The sequence below is a fragment of the Podarcis tiliguerta genome (assembly GCF_965153285.1).
Source record: "Podarcis tiliguerta genome assembly, chromosome: 3".
In the NCBI taxonomy this organism is placed as follows: Eukaryota; Metazoa; Chordata; class Lepidosauria; order Squamata; family Lacertidae; genus Podarcis; species Podarcis tiliguerta.
Window position 1 is genome coordinate 106444507 of NC_139536.1, and position 22727 is coordinate 106467233.

The window sequence follows — 22727 nt, forward strand, 5'->3', positions numbered from 1 at the left end:
AGTTGGTTACTATTTTCTCTCTTCCTGTGTTCTCTCCAAATTCCACCTTGGCATGCCTTAAATCTAAAAGTGCTTTTGTTCTTGCTTTTTCTCTTTTTTGGCCTAGACTTCCTTTTAAAGGTCTTTTGTCTTATGTAGCCTCCTTGAGATGCCTGTAACTTTTTTTAGACTTATATGTTCCTTTTATAAGCCGTGGTCTATCTGAGCCCTCATAGCAACTTTTACATAACCTCCAAGCATGCTTCTAGTTTAAATGGTTGATATGCATTGGCACATATCCGAATTCAGTAAATGAGAAATAGATGCCAAAGTCCAAAGCAGTTGTCCAGAAATGTCAACAGGGGGCTTGTATTTTACTTGGGTTACTTAAAAAATATATATACTGAGTTATCTGAGCTTTGCTTTAATTTAATGATTAACAGGCAGAAATGCAGAAACTTTAAATGATCCAAGTGCAACAAAAACTGAGTAACCTGCATCATGTCCGAAAAACCAATTTGCATTGCTGACTTTGAGGAACATGCTAAGAAATTTCTTCGGAAATCTGTGTATGACTACTATAAGTCTGGAGCTGATGATCAGCAGACCTTAGCTGAAAATGTATCTGCATTTTCAAGGTAAATAAATAAGTTTGCATGCAATTAAAGGGGGCAGTGGGGAATATGAAGCTCTGAAGCATGTCTGTAATGGAGTTAAGCTTGCAGTGACAGTGGACAGCTTGGTTGTCTACAGGAGTCATGCTTAACTGCGGCTGGAGCTTCTAGCTAAATAGTCTTAACTTTCCACTTTCACTGTGTCCTTGTCTGGTGGGTAATGAGTTGGAGTAAACAGTTCAGACAACCGCGCTGTGCCCCAAAGGCCGCTTTTTGAGTGACTGATAAGGGTGGGATTATCTTGATACGCCTGTTCTCTCAACCCAACAATTTCTCCCTTCTTTCCTTCAGCATGGAAAGAAGCAACAGCTTCATTGCACCCCTCTTTGTCTCCTTGCTTGTTGAGATGAAGGGGTATTGAAGAGAAACAGTAGATGTATGCTTCAAAACAGTCCAGGACATGCGGGTGGCGAGGCTAAACATGTTAATGGCCAACATAGGTGCATTATGCATGGAAGGAAGGAAGAATGTGTTCCTCACGTCCCCTTCCCTTAACACACCTTTTTTATTCATCCAAGCCTTTTAAATTACAGTCGTACTGTTACGTGCTGGCGTGGTTGCTCAAGAGTGAAGAGACAAGACTCCCACCGGTCTTTTCCAGGCTTTACTATCTGTACAAAAACATTTACATTGCAGAGTGTCTCAGGTCCATGTCTGCTCAGTCACTAGCAGAATCTGTGAGTGGGCGGTCCTTAAACTTTCCCCAGCATAACAGTCTTTTGACCCCCATCCTTCTCCTTCCCTCTCTGCGCGAAAACCAACTGCGCAGAGAGGGTTTTGGCAAAGGGGGACTTGCCTCCCCCCCGCTTTGCTGAGGCTCAGTGTTTCGGCTCTCTCTACCATCTTCTGATCCCTGCATCCCTTCCCCACTGAAGGTGGGGCTTCCCTCCTCGCCGGAGGAAGAGCTGCTTCGCATGATCTTCAGAGGCTCCCTGTGACCCAACCGCCCTTCCACCTCTCGCCTCTGAGCTGATGGCAGTTCCCTGACACGTACCTTGGATCTCAAATGCCTTGGCTCTTAAACAAAATCGGCTCCTGAACGAACCCCGGAAGTGAGCGTTCCAGTTTTTGAACTATTTTTGGAAGCCGAATGTCCGACGGGGTTCCGCAGCTTCCGATTGGCTGCAGGAACTTCCTGCAGCCCATCAGAAACTGTGCTTTGGTTTCCGAACGCTTTGGAAGTCAAACGGACTTCCAGAACGGATTCCGTTTGACTTCCAAGGTACAACTGTACCGCATTTTCCTCTAGTTGAATAGCTTGATTCCTCTCTCTCTCTTTTTAACGTTTTGTGCTTTAAAGTATTGCGCGTATTGAACTGAAATCCATTTTTGGAGAAAGGACATGGTAGGTAAACTTTTAAATAGGTGAGCCCACGAGATTTGGCAGGCATCGTGCTATGTCAGGGTTTTCAATCTTGCATTCTTGCAGATATCTTCACTCTAAACTGTTGCTCACCGGTTTTGAAGGGAATAGCTTTCCCCTGAGGAATAAGGCCACCATTTCGAAGGGCTCCCCCAACTGAGCAATAACTTCGTACATTTAACTGGGGTATTTGACTTAGCTAGGCTATAAGCTTGGGCACTGGATAATACAGTGGTACCTCGGGTTAAGAACTTAATTCGTTCTGGAGGTCCGTTCTTAACCTGAAACCGTTCTTAACCCGAAGCACCACTTTAGCTAATTGGGCCTGCCGCGCCGCCACCGTGCAATTTCTGTTCTCATCCTGAAGCAAAGTTCTTAACCTGAGGTAATATTTCTCGGTTAGCGAAGTCTGTAACCTGAAGCATATATAACCTGAAGCGTATGTAACCCGAGGTACCACTGTAATGGCATCTGACACTGCATGGTTTCCTTTTGGTGGCCCAGCATGCTGGAGATGGGAAATTGCAATTTCTCCTGACAGAATCCTTGCTTTTCTGCCTAGCAAGCAGGCTGTACTCTGCCCCCTGAGAAAGGATGGAAAGGGCAGGGCCCTACAATTGAGGCCCAATTGGTCTGTTGTATATTTTTATTTATAATTATTTATTAAATTTGCATGTCGCCCTTCATCCATAGATCTCAGGGTGGCTCACAACCTAAAAATAAACGACTAAAAAACCATGTTTTAAAAACTGCCATCACATTACTTCAAAATAATGGCATACCTGAAGTTCAGATTTTGCAAATGGCAAAACCTGGCTAGAAACCACATTAAGCTTTTATTTACCACCATCTTTCTTGTAATATATAAAAATGGAATGAGCAAATCTCAAATACACAGAACTGTGAACCCTCAAATGACTTATGGTTGGAAACCTCCCTTCCTGTAGTATCTGAACCCCTGAAGGTTAACTTGTCAGATGCTGTGTTATCCTCTTCTAACAGAAGAAAAATCATTTTGACACAATCTAGGTACTTATTTTCCTGGATGGAACCTAGGAATTAATCTCTGGCTACTTCTGATCACAACAGCTAAGTTCAGTGTTTTTTCTCGGTGCTGAATAACATTTTCTGTTCTGAAGGCTGTCACCCTGTGCCTGATCATATGCATGAACTAAGAAATGTATTAGCTGAAGTATGAGAACCAGTGGCTGAAAATAAACACACTGCATTCTAGAAGTCTATCCATGCTGTTTCCCATGATATGGATGCAGCAATAAGGATGTAAATGCAACATAAAAGTTAAGGTGAATATTATCAAGTGGTCACAATCAGAAAACATTTTAAAGCATTGTACTAGGATGCCTTTCAGTCTGTGAGTCCACATTTGCCCTGAGAGAAAGGTCTTGCCCCCTTGGAAAAAACCAAGTGCAACCAGAATGTTGCTAGACTCCAAATTCCCATCAATCTCAGTTTCCATTACCAATGTCCTGGGATGATGAGAGTGCTAGTTCAACGACATCCAGAGGACACCACATTGCCAACCCCTGAAAAATCACTTCGGCTGAGCTGGGAAAGCTATAGAACTGTTTCACCAAGGAAAATGTTCAACAGATTAGCATATGGTATTTCCCTCCTACTGCAATGCGCTCTACGTGGGGCTACCTTTGAAGGTGACCCGGAAACTACAACTAATCCAGAATGCGGCAGCTAGACGGGTGACTGGGAGTGGCCGCCGAGACCATATAACACCAGTCCTGAAAGACCTACATTGGCTCCCAGTACGTTTCCAAGCACAATTCAAAGTGTTGGTGCTGACCTTTAAAGCCCTAAACGGCCTCGGCCCAGTATACCTGAAGGAGCGTCTCCACCCCCATCGTTCTGCCCGGACACTGAGGTCCAGCACCGAGGGCCTTCTGGCAGTTCCCTCCCTGCGAGAAGCCAAGTTACAGGGAACCAGGCAGAGGGCATTCTTGGTAGTGGCGTCCGCCCTGTGGAATGCCCTCCCATCAGATGTCAAGGAAATAAACAAATATCTGACTTTTAGAAGGCATCTGAAGGCAGCCCTGTTTAGGGAAGTTTTTAATGTTTGATGTTTTGTTGTGTTTTTAATATCCTGTTGGAAGCTGCCCAGAGTGGCTGGGGAAACCCCGCCAGATGGGCGGGGTATAAATAATAATGCTGCTGCTGCTTATTATTATTATTATTCAAATACTTCCATGCACTGTAACATCACTTTGTAGAGCTCTACTGTTGTGGCATTTCTCAAAGCTGCTGCTGCTGTAGCGAGAGGAAAGTGGCGAGCCAGGGCTGCCCTGACCTTAAGTGCCCTCAGTTAGGCCCGCCCCCAGCGCCAGCCTATTGGCTGGCACTGCCATAAATGAATAATAATGAGGAATGGGAATCTCGGATTCCCGTGGGGCTAGCCCAGCCCAGCGAGAGTGTGGATGGGGTCGTGAGCCCGCAACACCCCTCCCCCCTTTAGATCAGGAGTAGCTTTTTCAAAGCTCATCTTCTAGGTTTCAGTTAAAAGCCTGCACTGGCATGCTTTCGAACTGCTAGGTTGGCAGGAGCTGGGACAGAGCAATGGGAGCTCACCCCATCACAGGGATTCAAACCACCAACCTTCTAATCGGCAGGCTCAGTGGTTCAGACCACAGCACCACCTGCGTCCCCATAAAAGCCTCTAATAAGGAAATAAAGATAAAGCATTATATGGCCCAAGCTAGTGACAGCTGAATCATAATTTTCAGTGCCCTGCTTCCTTCCACTATGAATGCCATTGTTGTCAAGGCCACAATTAGTATGAATGGGGGTACCCTCTTGGGCTCTATGATCACTGCAGATGGTGACAGCACCCATGAAATTAAAAGACGCCTGCTTCTTGGGAGAAAAGCAATGACAAACCTATACAGCATCTTAAAAAGTAGAGACATCACCTTGCTAACAAAGGTCCATATACTAAAAGCTATGGTTTTCCCAGTAGTGATGTATGGAAGTGAGAGCTGGACCATAAAGAAGGCTGATCACCGAAGAATTGATGCTTTTGAATTATGGTGCTGGAGGAGACTCTTGAGAGTCCCGTAGACTGCAAGAAGATCAAACCTATCGATTCTGAAGGAAATCAGCCCTGGGTGCTCACTGGAAGGGCAGATTGTGAAGTTGAGGCTCCAATACTTTGGCCACCTCATGAGAAGAGAAGACTCCCTGGAAAAGACCCTGATGTTGGGAAAGATGGAGGGCACAAGGAGAAGGGGACGACAGAGGACGAGATGGTTGGACAGTGTTCTCGAAGCTACTAACATGAGTTTGACCAAACTGTGGGAGGCAGTGGAAGACAGGAGTGCCTGGCGTGCTCTGGTCCATGGGGTCATGAAGAGTCGGACATGACTAAACGACTAAACAACAACAACAACAATATGCTCATGGGCTGGCAAGATGGATTGCTATCTCTTCTGTGTCCCTTCATCCCCTGCCTCTGATCAGCAGTGAAGTTGATGAATATTTGGATGCGGAGGTGTGAGGGTTATGCATGCAATGCAGTAACTTTTTGCTTTGTTGGTTCTCGTGGAGTCAAGAGGCCATGGTCTCCCAGGGAGTCAGCAGTTAGGATTTCAGGCTGGTGGCTTAAGCCATGAGAAAAAATGAGATGTGGCTGCTTCCCACTCTCTTTGGACTTGGTTGTCGTAAAAGAATCCTAAAGATCTGCAGTGTGGATGATGGCCCCTGCGTTTCTGTAACAATTTGTGAACACGCTGTTTTGAAATCTGCCCCCCACCAAACGAGATAACCGAGCTGGCTTCACCCTCTCCAGGTTAGTGCTGGGGGAACTAAAAAAAGATTGTCCTCCGGTATTTCTGTTCTTGGTGGGTAAAATTCTATCCCAAAGTCTCCTTCAGCCAGATCATTTCTTCGAAAATAGATTTTTTGGCAAGGTCATGACGCCTGTAGGCCTGATGACATTCAAGGAAATCAATTTGAAACCACATCTTTCAGCATTTTAAATTAGAGTGGGAGAAAATGATCAAACCTCTGATAATCAGTTCTGACACATTGCATCCCTGACTTTCCCAAAGCCTTTGGACAATGAGCTGCCCTTCGCTGATAAATGTGGGACCAATGACAGCTTGTTTACCAAAGTTGTTCACGCAATGCGTGTCATTGCTTCCCTGAAGCTGAGTGCGAGGAAGGTCACCGAAATGAGACTTTGTCTCAAACATGGTGAGGAAGGAATGGGAGGCTATGCAGAGTTCAAGGCTCCTAACAGACAACTGGTACATCGAGAATACATGGTCGAGCTGTTTACTAAAACATTTCTGAGGAACACAGAGAAGCTAGTGGAGGCTTAATAACACACAATGCAACATGGTTTAATGACTTTCCCATTCTGAATGTTTTGGCATAGGTTATTCCATTTCTCAGGAGTGGCTTTAAAGAGCACAACCAGGACTATATTTATTGTGGCATCAGTCTGCCTGTCTCAGTGCTTAAAGGTAAAGGTAAAGGGACCCCTGACCATTAGGTCCAGTCGTGGCCGACTCTGGGGTTGCAGTGCTCATCTCGCTTTATTGGCTGAGGGAGCTGGCATACAGCTTCCAGGTCATGTGGCCAGCAGGACTAAGCCGCTTCTGGCAAACCAGAGCAGCACACAGAAACGCCGTTTAACTTCCCGCCAGAGCTGTACCTATTTATCTACTTGCACTTTAACATGCTTTTGAACTGCTAGGTTGGCAGGAGTTGGGACTGAGCAATGGGAGCTCATCATGGGGATTCGAACCGCCGACCTTCGGATCGGCAAGCCCTAGGCTCTGTGGTTTAACCCACAGCACCACCTGCGTCCCATGTCTCAGTGCTTATGCTTTATAAAAAGAACATCCCATTCCAGGGAATGCAATAGGTTGTTGGGACAGTGAAACATTACTGGTTCCTGGAGCTTGTGATGTTATTGAAATACTTTCTGTAGTTAGCAACAGTTAAGTCTGCAGCCACTTTCACATCATACCTAGGTCTAGGATACCACTTTAAGCACTCATGACTCCCCCAAAGAATTCTGGGAGCTGTAGTTTTTTAAGCTGTTGGGAGATGCCTGTTCCCTGCCCCGAGAGCTACAATTTCCAGAGTGGTTTAACAACCAGTCCCTCTTCACAGGGAACTGAAAATTGTAAGTGTGATGGGGTATGAGGCTCCATAAGAACTCTCAATTCCCTTAACAAAACCCAGAATTCTTTGAGGGAAGCCAGGATGTTTTAAAGTGGTAGTATAGCACCTTAAATGCATGGTGTGAATGTGGCCTCTGATTCTTTCAGTGGTTGCGCAGCCTCGGTGATGGCAAAAGTCCCAGCCTGAAACCCCTAATGCTTGGCAATATGCCTGCATTGTAGGATGTACCGTATTTTTCGCTCCATTAGATACACTTTTTTCTTCCTAAAAAGTAAGCGGAAATGTCTGTGCATCTTATGGAGTAAATGTGTGGTCCCTGGAGCCGAATTGCCCAGGGGCAAAGCAGATCGTGCTCCCCCCCCTTTTTTTTTCTTTTTAAAAGAGGGAAGTGGGTGTTGAAGCAAAGCCGCTGGTCGTTTGCCGATCAGGGAGAGAGATAAGGGACGCTAGAGATAAAGGAGGCTGCCTGGAAGGGGGAGAGGTAAAGACAGCAAACTTGCAAAGGGGGAAAACAGGAAGACTAAAGCGATAAGGAGAGAAATTAGAAGAAAACGAGGAGCAAAAAACTGCTCCAGCTAAGGAAAAGACACTAAGGCAAAAAGAGGGAAGGGAGTGTTGAAAGGAAACATCTGATTGGTGGGATCGGAAGAGAGATAAGGGACGCTAGCGGAGACTGCCTGGGAGGGGGGAGGTAAAAGCCCATGGATCCTCAGGATTTTCATATTGGGTCACCCCAAATTCACCATCAAATCACATAGCATCTCCATGGCTACAGCCTGCACCAAAAAAATCGCGCATCCACTGTTTCATGGGGCTGCAATGGTGCAAAATGTGGTTACAAAGCACGGATCCACATGGATCCTCAGGATTTTTGCATTGGGTCACCCCAAATTCACCATCAGATCACATGTCTGTAGCCACAGCATGAACCACAAAAATCATACATCCACTGTTTTGTTCAGAATATTCCCCCCCCCCTTGTTTTCCTCCTCTAAAAACTAGGTGCATCTTATGGTCTGGTGAGTCTTGTGGAGCAAAAAATACGGTAACTTGCTTTCTCGCCAGACCTTTACCTGCCAAAAGTTGAAAAGTGTGTGTTGACCCTGCCTCTTTACATTTCTAGAACTTGGAAGTCGCCACCCAAATTATCTTCTCCTGGGTATCTTCACACCACCTGAAAGTTAAGGAAGAGCTATAGGGACAGAACTACCTAAATTGTATAGAAATTTATTTATGTATGCTACTACAGAGACAAGAATGCTACTTGCCCTAAAATGGAAAGAAGCAGAAGTCCTGGTGAAGAATGGATACAAAAACTTGTGGAATATGCAGAAATGGCGAATCTTACCAGAAGAATAAGAAATCAAGATAAAAAACTTTTTATAAACTCATGGAAATGATTTATTGAATATTTACATATAAATTGCAAACAGATGAAAACATTAGCAGGGTTATTGTAATAACCTGCAGTTTCATAAGTTTATATTTGAAGTAGATAATTAAATGAGCAAATTAAATAAATTTGGATATGCAGAAGATATTAAAAAATAAATTTAAGGAACTGCAGAAAGAGGGGGGAAGGAAGTCAAACTCTGAAATGTTAAAATGATTGTAAAATTAATGAAATGTATAAACCTGAAAAGTATAAGTAAAAACTTTTTTTAAAAAAGAAAGTTAAGGAAGAGCTGGTTACAGTCCGTACTGGTGGGAGCATTAAATGATAGTGTTTGCTCAGCAGTAAACAAAGACAAAAAGTGCAGTGCAAACTCTGGAGTTTGATTCCCGTCTGTCTGATAAGTTGACTTCTCCATTTCCATCTGTGCTAGGTTAAGACTGTACCCTCGGATGCTGAGGAATGTGTCTGCTCTGGACCTGTCGACTTCCATCTTGGGCCAGAAACTCAGCATGCCGATATGTGTAGCAGCGACAGCCATGCAATGCATGGCTCATGCGGATGGAGAAATTGCAACCGCCAGAGGTATGTTGGAAAACCCAGCAGTGAATAATATAACCCAGGAAGGAGCTCAGCAATGTTAAAGAAACCTTGGGTGGAATTCCCCTATTAAGCCCATCAGCGAATGCCCTGTGCAAGGATTTCCATTTGTGTAGTGGGGCTACCCTCCTCTTCCCCTGTGTGTGAGGAGATTTCACCCCTCCCATATCCAAGAATCTCCTGAGGAGTCTGCTGATTCTGCAGAGAGGAGGAGGCGTGTTCTGCTCTCTACTTATTCTGCTCCAGCATCACATCAGTCAGTCAGTGAGTCGGTCAGTCAGTCAGTGTGTCGGAGAGAGAGACTGAGTGTTAGAGATTGTGTGTTTAGATAAGGTTGCTGCTAAGAGCAGCTGCAGACACTCAGTGTGGTTCAGCATTCTTTATGCTTAGGCTCATTTAGCTCTGTATATAGTTGTATAATAGTTGTAGATAGAATAAAGAAGATATTCTACAGAGCTGCTCTCCGAGTTGTTTATATACTCTGCTAGACTCTGCTGTACTCTGCTGTGCGACGACTGTCTACTTGTGGAAGTGAATCCGGTGCTCACAACTCTAAGCTGTGAGTCCACAGCACTCTGAGGAAGGTGGTCTCTGGAAGTGCTACCCAGCTCGCCTAGCCCAGTCGGGGCTGAAGTGGATGAGTCCAGTTAGTGGCACTGGCTCAAGGGTGATGCTGACAGTGTGCTCCCCCATTCATCCTGAAAATGACTCTTGGGGAGTTCAAAGAACACCCAAAACTTCCAGTGCCTCTTATCAGAAGATGTATAAATAAAGCTGTCAACAATAATAAGTACTGCATTTTTTTCACTCTATAAGACGCACCCGGCCATAAGACGCACCTAGTTTTAGAGGAGGAGAACAAGGGGAAAAAAAGTTCTCTCCCTCTCTGCTCAGCGCCTCTCCAGCAAAGCGGGAGGAGAAATGGAAGGGGCTCCGTTTCTCCTCCCGCTTCGCTGAAGGGGCATAGAAGCGGCATAGAATCATAGAATCATAGAGTTGGAAGAGACCACAAGGGCCATCGAGTCCAACCCCCTGCCAAGCAGGAAACACCATCAGAGCACTCCTGACGTATGGCTGTCAAGCCTCTGCTTAAAGACCTCCAAAGAAGGAGACTCCACCAAACTCCTTGGCAGCAAATTCCACTGTCGAACAGCTCTTACTGTCAGGAAGTTCTTCCTAATGTTTAGGTGGAATCTTCTTTCTTGTTGTTCGGACCCATTGCTCCGTGTCCGCTTCTCTGGAGCAGCAGAAAACAACCTTTCTCCCTCCTCTATGTGACATCCTTTTATATATTTGAACATGGCTATCATATCACCCCTTAACCTCCTCTTCTCCAGGCTAAACATGCCCAGCTCCCTTAGCCGTTCCTCATAAGGCATCGTTTCCAGGCCTTTGACCATTTTGGTTGCCCTCCTCTGGACACGTTCCAGTTTGTCAGTGGCAGCCTGCATTCGCTCCATAAGACGCACACACATTTCCCCTTACTTTTCAGGAGGGGGGAAGTGCGTCTTATAGGGCGAAAAATACGGTAATAATAATTTATTACTTATACCCTGCTCATCTGACTGGGTTTCCCAAGCCACTCTGGGTGGCTCCCAATAGAATATTAAAAACACGATAAAACATCTAACATTGAAAAGTTCCCTAAACAGGGCTGCCTTCAGATGTCTTCTAAAAGCTGTGTAGTTCTTTATATCCTTGACATCTGATGGGAGGGCGTTGCACAGGGCGGGCGCTACTACCAAGAAGGCCCTCTGCCTGATTCCTGTAACCTCACTTCTCGCAGTGAGGGAACCACCCTCGGAGCTGGACCTTAGTGTACGGGAAGAATGATGGGAGTGGAGACACTCCTTCAGGTATACTGGGCCGAGGCCAAAATTGCTACTCATTGTTTAAGCATGAACCCTGAGAAAATGAAACTTGAGGATTTTCTAGTTGCTCTATCCACAACCCTGAGCCAAAACAACCATAAAAATCAGTACCTTCAGGGCATATAAATAGTGCCAAGAGCAAGACTTGAATGAGGTGTTAGTTTTCAATTAGAGGACTGCTACTATTCTTGCTTTTTAGCAAAACGTCTAGCTTTTTGCTCACCCTCAGTGCGAGAAGCCAAGTTACAGGGAACCAGGCAGAGGGCCTTCTCGGTAGTGGCACCCTCCCTGTGGAACGCCCTCCCATCAGCTGGCAGGTTGTAACTTCAAGCTTAGCTTGACTTGGATTTTCTTCCCACGCTGCAAAGGAAACGTTTGGTGACACCAGATGATTGACAGAAGTAGTAGTAGTAATAATAATAATAATAATAATAATAATAATAATAATTTATTTATACCCCGCCCATCTGGCTGGGCTTCCCCAGAAAAATATTAAAATACTGTAATACATCAAACATTAAAAGCTTCCCTAAACAGGGGTGCCTTCAGATGTCTTCTAAAAGTCTGGTAGTTGTTTATTTCCTTGACATCTGATGGGAGGGCGTTCCACAGGGAGGGCGCCACTACCGAGAAGGCCCTCTGCCTGGTTCCCTGTAACTTGGCTTCTCGCAGCGAGGGAACCGCCAGAAGGCCCTCGGTGCTGGACCTCAGTGTCCGGGTAGAACGATGGGGTTGGAGACGCTCCTTCAGATATACTGGTCTGAGGCCATTTAGGGCTTTAAAGGTCAGCACCAACACTTTGAATTGTGCTCGGAAACGTACTGGGAGCCAATGTAGGTCTTTCAAGACCGGTGTTATGTGGTCTCGGCAGCCACTCCCAGTCACCAGTCTAGCTGCCACATTCTGGATTAGTTCTAGTTTCCGGGACACCTTCAAAGGTAGCCCCACATAGAGCACATTGCAGTAGTCCAAGCGGGAGAGCTTGGCAGTCCGCAGGCAGATAGGGTCTCAGCCTGTGTACCAGATGGAGCTGGTAAACAGCTGCCCTGGACACAGATTTGACCTGTGCCTCCATGGACAGCTGTGGGTCCAAAATGACTCCCAGGCTGCACATTTGGTCCTTCAGTGGCACAGTTACCCCATTCAGGACCAGGGAATCCTCCACACCTGCCTGCCTCCTGTCCCCCCAAAACAGTACTTCTGTCTTGTCAAAGTCTACCCCTGGTCCTAGGAAGCTAGGATCAGGGGTAGACTATGGTAATCTGTCATAATAAGGCGCCCTGTGCGAGGCCAACATTTGGCACGCCCAAATGGGATCTTCTCAGTTATGGATCTACTCAATTTTGTGCCACTTGTGCAGGGGAATGCCCCACAGCACCCTAAATCCGGCGCTGCGAGGACCACAGCCTCCTGTCAAAGTTGCCAGAGTTGGGGGAGAGAGTTGCCAGAGTTCCACACCTCCACCCTAATGAACCGCTCTGTGTTGTTTTGAGATGTTGGCTTTTGTCAAATTTGCCGAGAAATGAAGACAGCACCATTCCAGTTCTAAAATTCATTGTTACGCTTTGAAACGCGGCATGCGAGTCCTTTACTTCTGATGGTTAGTATACAGTGGTACCTTGGGTTAAGAACATAATGCGTTCTGGAGATCCATTCTTAACCTGAAACTGTTCTTAACCTGAAGCACCACTTTAGCTAATGGGGCCTCCTGCTGCTGCCGCGCCACCGGAGCATGATTTCTGTTCTCATCCTGAAGCAAAGTTCTTAACCCGGGGTACTATTTCTGGGTTAGCGGAGTCTGTAACCTGAAGCATCTGTAACCCAATGTACCACTGTATTAGAATTGGATTGCGAAGGAGGCTAGCCTGGCGGATATTCCACCCAGCAGGGCCAATGGTTTAGGGATGTCACACAGCTCTTGCCTGCCAAAGGAACTGCTTCCTCCAACCCAGAATGGATTGCTCACAATAACCACCCACCTAGTGACATTGAGGAGGGACAGGGTATTTAAGTTTCTGTGACTGTGAGCATAGCATCATATTTAAAAGTTGTGTTTGTATGTGTGAAAGGTAATTTATAGTTCTTGTTTATTTTAAGGATGGTGGTTATGTTTAGTAGGGAAAAGCTTCTGAATTTATTTATTTTTAAATCCTATGAAACAGGCATTTCGTTCTTACACTACCCATACATAGACCTGTGGACTTGGTCATCTGGTTACAGATGTTTGTTGGTTATGAAGAAGTTGATGGGTTTCCCCATTCATTATTTTTTAAAAAGTCCTACCTGGAAGGAAACTTGGCCAAAGGCCTCCATACCAGTGTGTCTGTCACTCTGAGTTGTGTGCTGTCAGTTTTGGCCTCAGTTTACATCTTACACATTCCCAAAGGTACTTGGGGATAATATTCTCTTAGCTTTCCCCGCTTCACTCGACTGCTCACATCACAGGAATCTATTGACACAGAACATCCACTCCTTTTTGAGGGCAAGAAATTTCGAGTGTCTGACAAACCAGCTCCCTCTAGTGGTCAACTTGGTTTGAGATGTTGCTTTCAAGTTGACATTGTGGTCATTTTGGCTTTTTAGAAGGAGCTGAAACCTAATGGAGGTAAAGTTTAAAGATGGAGCCATCTAAGAGGGAAGGAGCACAATCGTGTTGTTACAGGTTCTCAACTTCCATGCAATGGGAAGTTCCTGGATGGCAGTGTTGAGCTCCTTTTGGGTGAGAGTAATGAAGAATTATGATGAATCTACAGCCGTGCCTTAAGAGGGACGTGGGTGGCGCTGTGGGTTAAACCACAGAGCCTAGGACTTGCCAATCAGAAGATCGGCGGTTCGAATCCCCGTGACAGGGTGAGCTTCCGTTGCTCGGTCCCTGCTCCTGCCAACCTAGCAGTTCGAAAGCACGTCAAAGTGCAAGTAGATAAATAGGTACCGCTCCGGTGGGAAGGTAAACGGCGTTTCCGTATGCTGCTCTGGTTCGCCAGAAGCGGCTTAGTCATGCTGGCCACATGACCCGGAAGCTGTACACCGGCTCCCTCAGCCAATAAAGCGAGATGAGCGCCACAACCCCAGAGTCGGTCACGACTGGACCTAATGGTCAGGGGCCCCTTTACCTTACAGTCATGCCTTGGTTCTCGAACACCTTGGTATTCATACGTTTTGGCTCCCGAAAACCCGGAAGTAAGTGTTCTGGTTTTCGGAAGCTGAACATCCATCGGCGCTTCCACGGCTTCCAATGAAGTACAGGAAGCTGCTGCAGCCAATCGGAAGCTGCGCCTTGGTTTCCGAATGTTTTTGGAAGTTGAACGGACTTCTGGAATGGATTACGTTCGAGAACCAAGGACGACTATATTTGCTTTATTTTCCAAAAGTAGACAGCAGATCCCCCAGAGGAGATGCAATAATATATATTTCTATAAAAGAACTAACAGAATCCATTATAAATATTCACGTAGCAATGGCTGCTCTCATGGACACTTCTGTACTGTCACTATTTTCAGGTGGACTCAATCACATCCCAACAAATTCAGGCTACACAATTAAAGCAGGTTTCAAAACAAATCTCCTGATGCAAAAGATAAGACTTTTTGCAATAAGGAAAGTGATGGCAAAATGCACTGGAAATTGCGGCGTAACACCAACTGACCTCCTTGCAAATAAATCAGGCTGCCATCTAATCCCTCTTGCAAACAAACTGGCTGAAAGCTCACTAAACAGGCCGCCTGGAAGGAACCTATATGCCCATCTTGTTTTGATTACATGGAGTCTCTGCCCCAGGGAGCTCTCAGGTATTTCCTTGGGAGGTTGTGCTCCATTCAGACGGGAGTGTTGCACATGGGGAGAGGGCTTCAAATGTTTGGGCCGCAGCTTGGAGCCACCGCTGCATGGACTCTGTGAAGGCTGGAATGTGGGACACTGTTGTTTTTGTTTTTTATAAAGCAGTCCGCATAAATTCTCAATAAGAGCAGGAGAGATTGAGGGGAATGGTTTGTTTAGGAAGTGAATAAGTTGCAAGAATATGCTATGATTAAGTAGATGTTCCACATGGTGGAGCTCTAATACCTTGAATAGAAACTCAGTAATCCCAATCAACACAAAGGATTATTATAATGGCAGTCACTAGGGACAGATACTTCTGGTTTACTGGCATGATTCAAGAATCTCAGTATGAAATAATATTGCTTAAAGTGTACTTGGGACAGTCTGCAATGCCTGCAATATAGTACATAATCTAGATGTTCTTTTATTTGTATCCTAAATGGTGATGCTATTCTGAGGACAAAAAAACCCCTATGTCTAGTGAGATACAATATTTCTCAATAGATAAGCATTTTACTGTTAAGCTGTCACTCAGGTAACCACCGTAGGTAAATGCAGTACATAGCACAGTGTATATACAGCACAGTGCTTATTCTTTTATTTTCTGTTTAGGTGATCTTTTGAACATTGAAAAGTATCAGAGAAATCAGTGTATTATATAAAAGGCAAATTATCATAATTTTGATGACATCTAAAGTAAAAAGTGTTTTGTTTTATTCTAAGCCTTAATTGGAGCTTTAGTCACCTTACCCAAACAGCATATTACAGCAGTTCAACAATGAACACCATTTATGTAAAAATTAGTAATAATGGTGGGTGTTATTGGGTTATTGTTTTTAACTTTGATTTTGTATATTGTCATCTTTTCTGTGAACCGCCCTGAGATCTCTGGGTATAGGGCGATATATAAATTCAATGAATCAATAAAATGATTGTACGAGTTCTGCCCTGCGGGGGGATGATGGAGGTACTGAGAACAGTGTCAAAATAAATGGGGTAGTTGAATGACTGGTCTTATTCAACATCTTTATCAACGACTTGGATGATGGAATCAAGGGCATCCTGATCAAATTTGCAGATGACACCAAACTGGGAGGGGTGGCTAACACCCCAGAGGACAGGATCACACTTCAAAATGACCTTGACAGATTAGAGAACTGGGCCAAAACAAACAAGATGAATTTTAACAGGGAGAAATGTAAAGTATTGCACTTGGGCAAAAAAATGAGAGGCACAAATACAAGATGGGTAACACCTGGCTTGAGAGCAGTACATGTGAAAAGGATCTAGGAGTCTTGGTTGACCACAAACTTGACATGAGCCAACAGTGTGACGCGGCAGCTAAAAAAGCCAATGCAATTCTGGGCTGCATCAATAGGAGTATAGCATCTAGATCAAGGGAAGTAATAGTGCCACTGTATTCTGCTCTGGTCAGACCTCACCTGGAGTACTGTGTCCAGTTCTGGGCACCACAGTTCAAGAAGGACATTGACAAACTGGAACGTGTCCAGAGGAGGGCAACCAAAATGGTCAAAGGCCTGGAAACGATGCCTTATGAGGAACGGCTAAGGGAGCTGGGCATGTTTAGCCTGGAGAAGAGGAGGTTAAGGGGTGATATGATAGCCATGTTCAAATATCTAAAAGGATGTCACATAGAGGAGGGAGAAAGGTTGTTTTCTGCTGCTCCAGAGAAGCAGACACGGAGCAATGGATCCAAACTACAAGAAAGAAGATTCCACCTAAACATTAGGAAGAACTTCCTGACAGTAAGAGCTGTTCGACAGTGGAATTTGCTGCCAAGGAGTGTGGTGGAGTCTCCTTCTTTGGAGGTCTTTAAGCAGAGGCTTGACAACCATATGTCAGGAGTGCTCTGATGGTGTTTCCTGCTTGGCAGGGGGTTGGACTCGATGACCCTTGTGGTCTCTTCCAAGTCTATGATTCTATGATAAAAGATGGAAATAAATGTGGAGAAGTCCAGCTACAACATTCTGATCCAAGTGTCCCCTTGCCCCACAGAAGCCACAGAAGCACCCATGCATTTGGTGGCACCCAGTTCTGTGACTACTAAGCTAGAAATGTTCTTCTGACTTATTCCTTGCGAGGGTGTCTAGATAGTTAATAAGTGCAAACTTTCTCCCAATGCACTGTAGGTAATTTGGGGAATCGAACATAAAGCAAGGGTGACTAAGCTGTGGCCCGTCAGCTGTTATAGAATCATAGACTTGTAGAATTGGAAGGGATCCCAAGAGTCTTCTAGTCCTCCCTCCACCCCCCAACCACACAGGAATCTCAGCTAAAGCATTCATGACAGAAGCTGTTGGACTCCAACTCCTATAAGCCCCAGTATGGTCGATGGTTAGGGATGATGGAATTTGTAGTCCAATGACAGGTTAATCATCCTTGTTGTAATGCAGGCATAGGCAAACTCTGCCCTCCAGATGTTTTGTGACTACAACTCCCATCATCCCTTCCAAACAGGATCAGTGGTCAGGGATGATGGGAATTGTAGTCACAAAACATCTGGAGGGCCGAGTTTGCCTATGCCTGTTGTAATGTATTGTGTCAAATGCACAACGAGCATCCCACAGGATCTGTATGGGAGATTTGTTGAGGGCATTTTCTGCTGTGCTTAGTGTGGGCAGCCATGGATCAGGAATTGCAAATTTCGGATGAGGAACATCCGATGTTGCTGGACTAAGCACCTCCCACCATCCCGAGAAGCCATGTTTTCTCGGGCTGACGGCCATCGGATTCCAAGGACCACAGACTTTCCAACTTTGGGTTACAGAATTTTGCAGAGGAGCCTTGGATAAATATGGCTAACCAGATAGGAATGTGGAGACCCGATGTCAGAATTAACATTTGAAGGCACCCTAAAAGGAGGCAGACAGAGTCTACCTTTTAAGTTTCCTTGAGTTCCATGGTTGGGTTGGAGTTAAAGATCAGTCGGAACTCACTTCCCAAATAGGTCACGTTCTCCCAAACAGCCACTCGGCAGTTTGTCATGGAAGGCATAGAGCACCTCAAACTTGTGTTGACTCCCTGCTTCTAAAGTGTGTGGGAAGAAGCCTCCATGAATTCAGTCGGCTCCTGGGTAGAGTCAGTTGTGGAGGACATGTAAGAATGTGATGAAGACAATTGGGAATGTGGTGGAGGGGAGTGCAACTGTGCTCAGATCCACTTCCTCATCTACTTAATTAAGCGTAGCCGGATAATCTGACAGAAAGCCACAGAAATAATAATAATAATAATAATAATAATAATAATAATAATAATAATAATAATTTTTTATTTATACCCCACCCTTCCCGGTTCAAAAACCAGGCTCAGGGCGGCTGAGAAATGGGATCAGGTAACCTGTCCAGGCATTGCGTGGTGAGATCCTGCCTCCCACCAGTAGAAATAAAGACACAGGACACAGTAATTTAGGTTAATGGGCTACAATTAGGCCACAACTTTATTGGTTACAGGTGATGAGCGGTATTGGCTTAGGCATTAGTCCTATCCGACTATCCGGCTTCAGCCTGCTTGCTTGAAGACCGGGAAGGGTTAACACCAGCAGGGGAGCCCTGCTGATGCACATCAACTAGGCACTCCCCCGGGGTCACCGCTCGGGGGCGTGCCTTGGGCCCTGGCCTCCATAGGCTTCGGACGGGGCCACGCCCCCCAGAATCCTTTACCGGACTACCCTTCAATATCTGGGGGAGGTGATGGCACTCCTCCCCCCCCCCCACACATGTACATAACAATATCCATACCAATGCCTGACTGCCCCCCGAGCAAAGCTCACTGCCAATACCCTCAAACCTGCAACCAATCCCTAATCCCAGCCATCGTATCCGCCATCCACACGAGGATTTCCCAAATCGCGTGGGGCTCAGAGCCAGCCTCCGCACGCGTGATGCCCGCAACACCACCTCCTCCCGAGGTCAGAAGTGGCTTTCTCAGAAGAGGGATATTGTGTGTTTGGATTATAGGCCTTTCAGAAATGGAAAGGAGTTGGTAACTACAGTGGTGCCCCGCAAGACGAATGCCTCGCAAGACGGAAAACCCGCTAGACGAAAGGGTTTTCCGTTTTTCAATGCACTTCACAGGACGAATTTCCCTATGGGCTTGCTTCGCAAGACGAAAATGTCTTGCGAGTCTTGAGATTTTTTTTCGCTCCCCACCCCCTTTTTCTAAGCCGCTAAACCGCTAATAGCCTTTTAGCAGCTAATCCGCTAATCCCTTAAGCCTTTAATAGCCGCTAATAGCCGCTAAACCGCTAATAGCGCTAAGCCGCTAAGCCGCTAATAGGGTTGCTTCGCAAGACGAAAAAAACGCTAGACGAAGAGACTCGCGGAACGAATTAATTTCGTCTTGCGAGGCACCACTGTACCTGCTTCTGTGTATAATGGAGATCTAGAATTTGAAAAAGGTTCCAAAGGAGCTCTAACACTTGTGAGTCATCAGCTCTATGTCCAGCCAGTACTTCTGCCATGCCATAGAGTTGGCCACCATCAGCCTAATGTACCATCAGAGCTTGGCAAAGCTGAGCCAATTGTTATCAGAGAAATGGGGTTTGGAGCTCCATCACTAGTCAACGCTTGCACAAAATATAAAAGTTGACTTAAACTTGCATAAATATTTAAAAAGGCTTTTTAGGAGAATGTCGATGACTGAAGTCATGTCCCTTATTTAGGACTCCATGACAACCCTGTGTTAACAATAACAGTTTATTTACAAAGAAAGGTAGCTGAAGTCCAGTAAGTGCTGAAATCAAGGCCAGGGCAACAAATATGTTTACCGTATTTTTCGCCCTATAGGACGCACTTTTCCCCCTCCAAAAATGAAGGGGAAATGTGTGTGCGTCCTATGGGGCGAATGCAGGCTTTCGCTGAAGCCTGGAGAGTGAGAGGGGTCGGTTATTATTATTATTGAAAATATTTGGGAGGCACTTACTTCCTGATCTTTAGCTTGCAGATCAATGGGAACGGGGATGATGCTGAGTTCGTGGTCCACAACATCTATAGAAGAGGTTGCCCAGGAGGCTCCAGAGGCAATTCGTTGGTTACAGCTCTACATCTATAAAGACCGTGAAGTCACCAGGTCCTTAGTGAAGCGGGCAGAAAAAGCTGGATACAAAGGCATCTTTGTGACTGTAGATACACCATTTCTTGGGAAACGCTTAGATGATGTGCGCAACAAATTTCAGCTTCCCCCGAATCTCAGGTACTTACAGGTTGTTGTTTTTTTTAAAAAAATATTTTTATTAGTTTTCAATTACAATCCAATAATAGCCTCATTATAACAATACCAATTGATAATACAGTTATTAATACCAATCATTCAAATACTGAATTAATTTAGATAAAGTGCCCCACCACCACCATGTGCTAGATTTGATTCTTTATTTCTGCGTTCCAAAAGAACACAGGTTACTTACAGGTTTTGTTCAGCTTCCAGCATTTTTCACTTCTTTTGGTGCTCAGATCCTATACACCAGGGCTCCCCACAGGGTGGATCAAATCGATTTAAATCACTAGTGAGTAAAAGGTAAAGGTAAAGGGACCCCTGACCATTAGGTCCAGTCGTGACTGACTCTGGGGTTGCAGCGCTCATCTCGCTTTATTGGCCGAGGGAGCCGGCGTACAGCTTCCGGGTCATGTGGCCAGCATGACTAAGCCGCTTCTGGTGAACCAGAGCAGCGCACGGAAACGCCGTTTACCTTCCCGCCGGAGCTGTACCTATTTATCTACTTGCACTTTGACGTGCTTTCGAACTGCTAGGTTGGCAGGAGCAGGGACCGAGCAACGGGAGCTCACCCCATTGCGGGGATTCGAACCGCCGACCTTCTGATCGGCAAGTCCTAGGCTCTGTGGTTTAACCCACAGCTCCACAGTTCCATAATCCCACTACTCATTAAGACTTGATTTAAATCATTATTTTTTTTACAGAAAGACTCATTCTTGCTGGTATAATCTTAATATTTACGACTAGATGAAAGTTTCATTTTTAGAATAATAAATTTTCAGAGTAGTTTTTACAGTTATATCAAAAATTTGGTTATACTATTAGAAATACATTGATGGATAATTATTGTGAGGTTTAATAAGTTAACTGTTTATATTTGGACAACTTTTCTGCTGTACTTTATTGGAAGGAGAAAAATAATCATTTTCTTAATAACAATTTAAACAATTTATTTAACTAAAACAATAACATTATAGCGTATATATCCATGTTTGTTAACTGATGTGGTTAAACAATTTTTTTAAAACAACCTTAGACTGAGTTTTAGCACACATGAAAAATTTAAAAACTTATTTCCTGATGAATAGCCTTTGGACTATAATATAACTTAAATATAAAACTATATTTAGAAATATATTTTCTCCCAAAGCATTTTATTTTAAAAATCCAATTTAAATAAAAAAAAAACCCCAATTTAAAATTTTAAAAATCTGATTTTTTAAATTTATTATTTTTTAAATCAATGATTTTTATCCACCCTGGCTCCTCAACATTTTGGGGACAGTGGGCAAATTTGGAATTTCAGAGAACACCATGGGCAGCAGTCACAAAATGGCCGACATGGGTGCAGGGCATAATACCAAATGGCTTCCGTGGTGTGTGGCGTAATACAAGTCGGATGCTGTGTCCCCTGAAAAATGTAGGAAAAGAGACAGGACCAAGCAAGGTTAAAAAAAAAAAAAAGGTAAAGGACCCCTGGATGGTTAAGTCCAGTCAAAGGCGACTACGGGGTTGCGGCACTCATCTCACTTTCAGGCCGAGGGAGCCAGCGTTTGTCCACAGACAGTTTTCCGGGTCATGTAGTGAAATATACGCAGAGTCGAGAGTGGATTTCATGCTCTTTATTCAGCTCATACTGGTGAGGAGGAATGAAAGTTTCCCCAAAGTATCTGCTTTATATACATTATTTACGTGATGGGCTAATTCCGGAATTCTCCGGTAGGCCAATTAGGTTGTGGATTCACTTCCATCTGGAGCTGGATTGGGTGGCTCCTGCAGACCAATCATACTGCTGCATTGTTCTAGGACCAATCAGACTGCTGCATTCTGAATCCTATTGTTCTAGGACCAATCAGACTGCTGCATTTTGGATCCTATTGTTCTAGGACCAATCAGGCTGCTGTATTTTGGATCCTATTCAACTCAGTACATAACATGTGGCCAGCAGGACTAAACCGCTTCTGGCCACCCACATCCCTAGACAGGACCAAGCATGTCCCCATTTCAACGCAAGGGCAGACATCTACATCAGCACCCACCATCCTTGCTGACGGATGGAAACTCTTTGTATATCTCTTCTCTGTTCAGAACAGAAAAGAGGGTAGGTGTCCACTCCTGGTTTCCGGATGCTGAAATCCTGAACTGTGGTGCAAAACAGACACCGCTGGTTCAGTTGAAGAATCCGTCTAGTTCAGCAAGCTGCTTTCAGCCATGGCCAGCCAAATGCGTAGAAGGTGGCCACGATGAGGGTATATGAGAGAAACACCCTCGTGGGGCATCTCAGTTTTGGCATCCTCAGCACCAGGTCATCAGAGGTATACAGTGGTACCTCGGGTTAAGTACTTAATTCGTTCCGGAGGTCCATTCTTAACCTGAAACTGTTCTTAACCTGAAGCACCACTTTAGCTAATGGGGTCTCATGCTGCCACCACGCCGCCGGAGCACGATTTCTGTTCTCATCCTGAAGCAAAGTTCTTAACCCGAGGTACTATTTCTGGGTTAGCGGAGTCTGTAACCTGAAGCGTATGTAACCTGAAGCATCTGTAACCCGAGGTAGTAGTAGTAATAATAATAATAATAATAATAATAATAAAAAATAAATAATTTTTATTTATACCCCGCCCACCCCAGCCAAGACC

At 45.0% G+C, this 22727-nt stretch overlaps 1 protein-coding gene across 2 annotated transcripts in view; it reads left to right on the plus strand.

Moving 5' to 3' along the window:
• The first annotated feature begins 430 nt into the window (after window positions 1–430).
• HAO1 (hydroxyacid oxidase 1) overlaps window positions 431–22727 on the plus strand; it is a 32105-nt gene continuing 9808 nt past the window's right edge. The window contains exons 1-3 of one of the 2 annotated variants that reach the window (XM_083431997.1): window positions 431–617; window positions 9000–9151; window positions 19812–20067. In XM_083431997.1, the coding sequence (XP_083288123.1) occupies window positions 481–617; window positions 9000–9151; window positions 19812–20067 (545 nt within the window). In that variant the 5' untranslated portion in view covers window positions 431–480. Of the gene's footprint in view, window positions 618–1451; window positions 1706–8999; window positions 9152–19811; window positions 20068–22727 lie in introns of those variants that run through there. The other variant, XM_083431998.1, reaches the window with a different exon arrangement.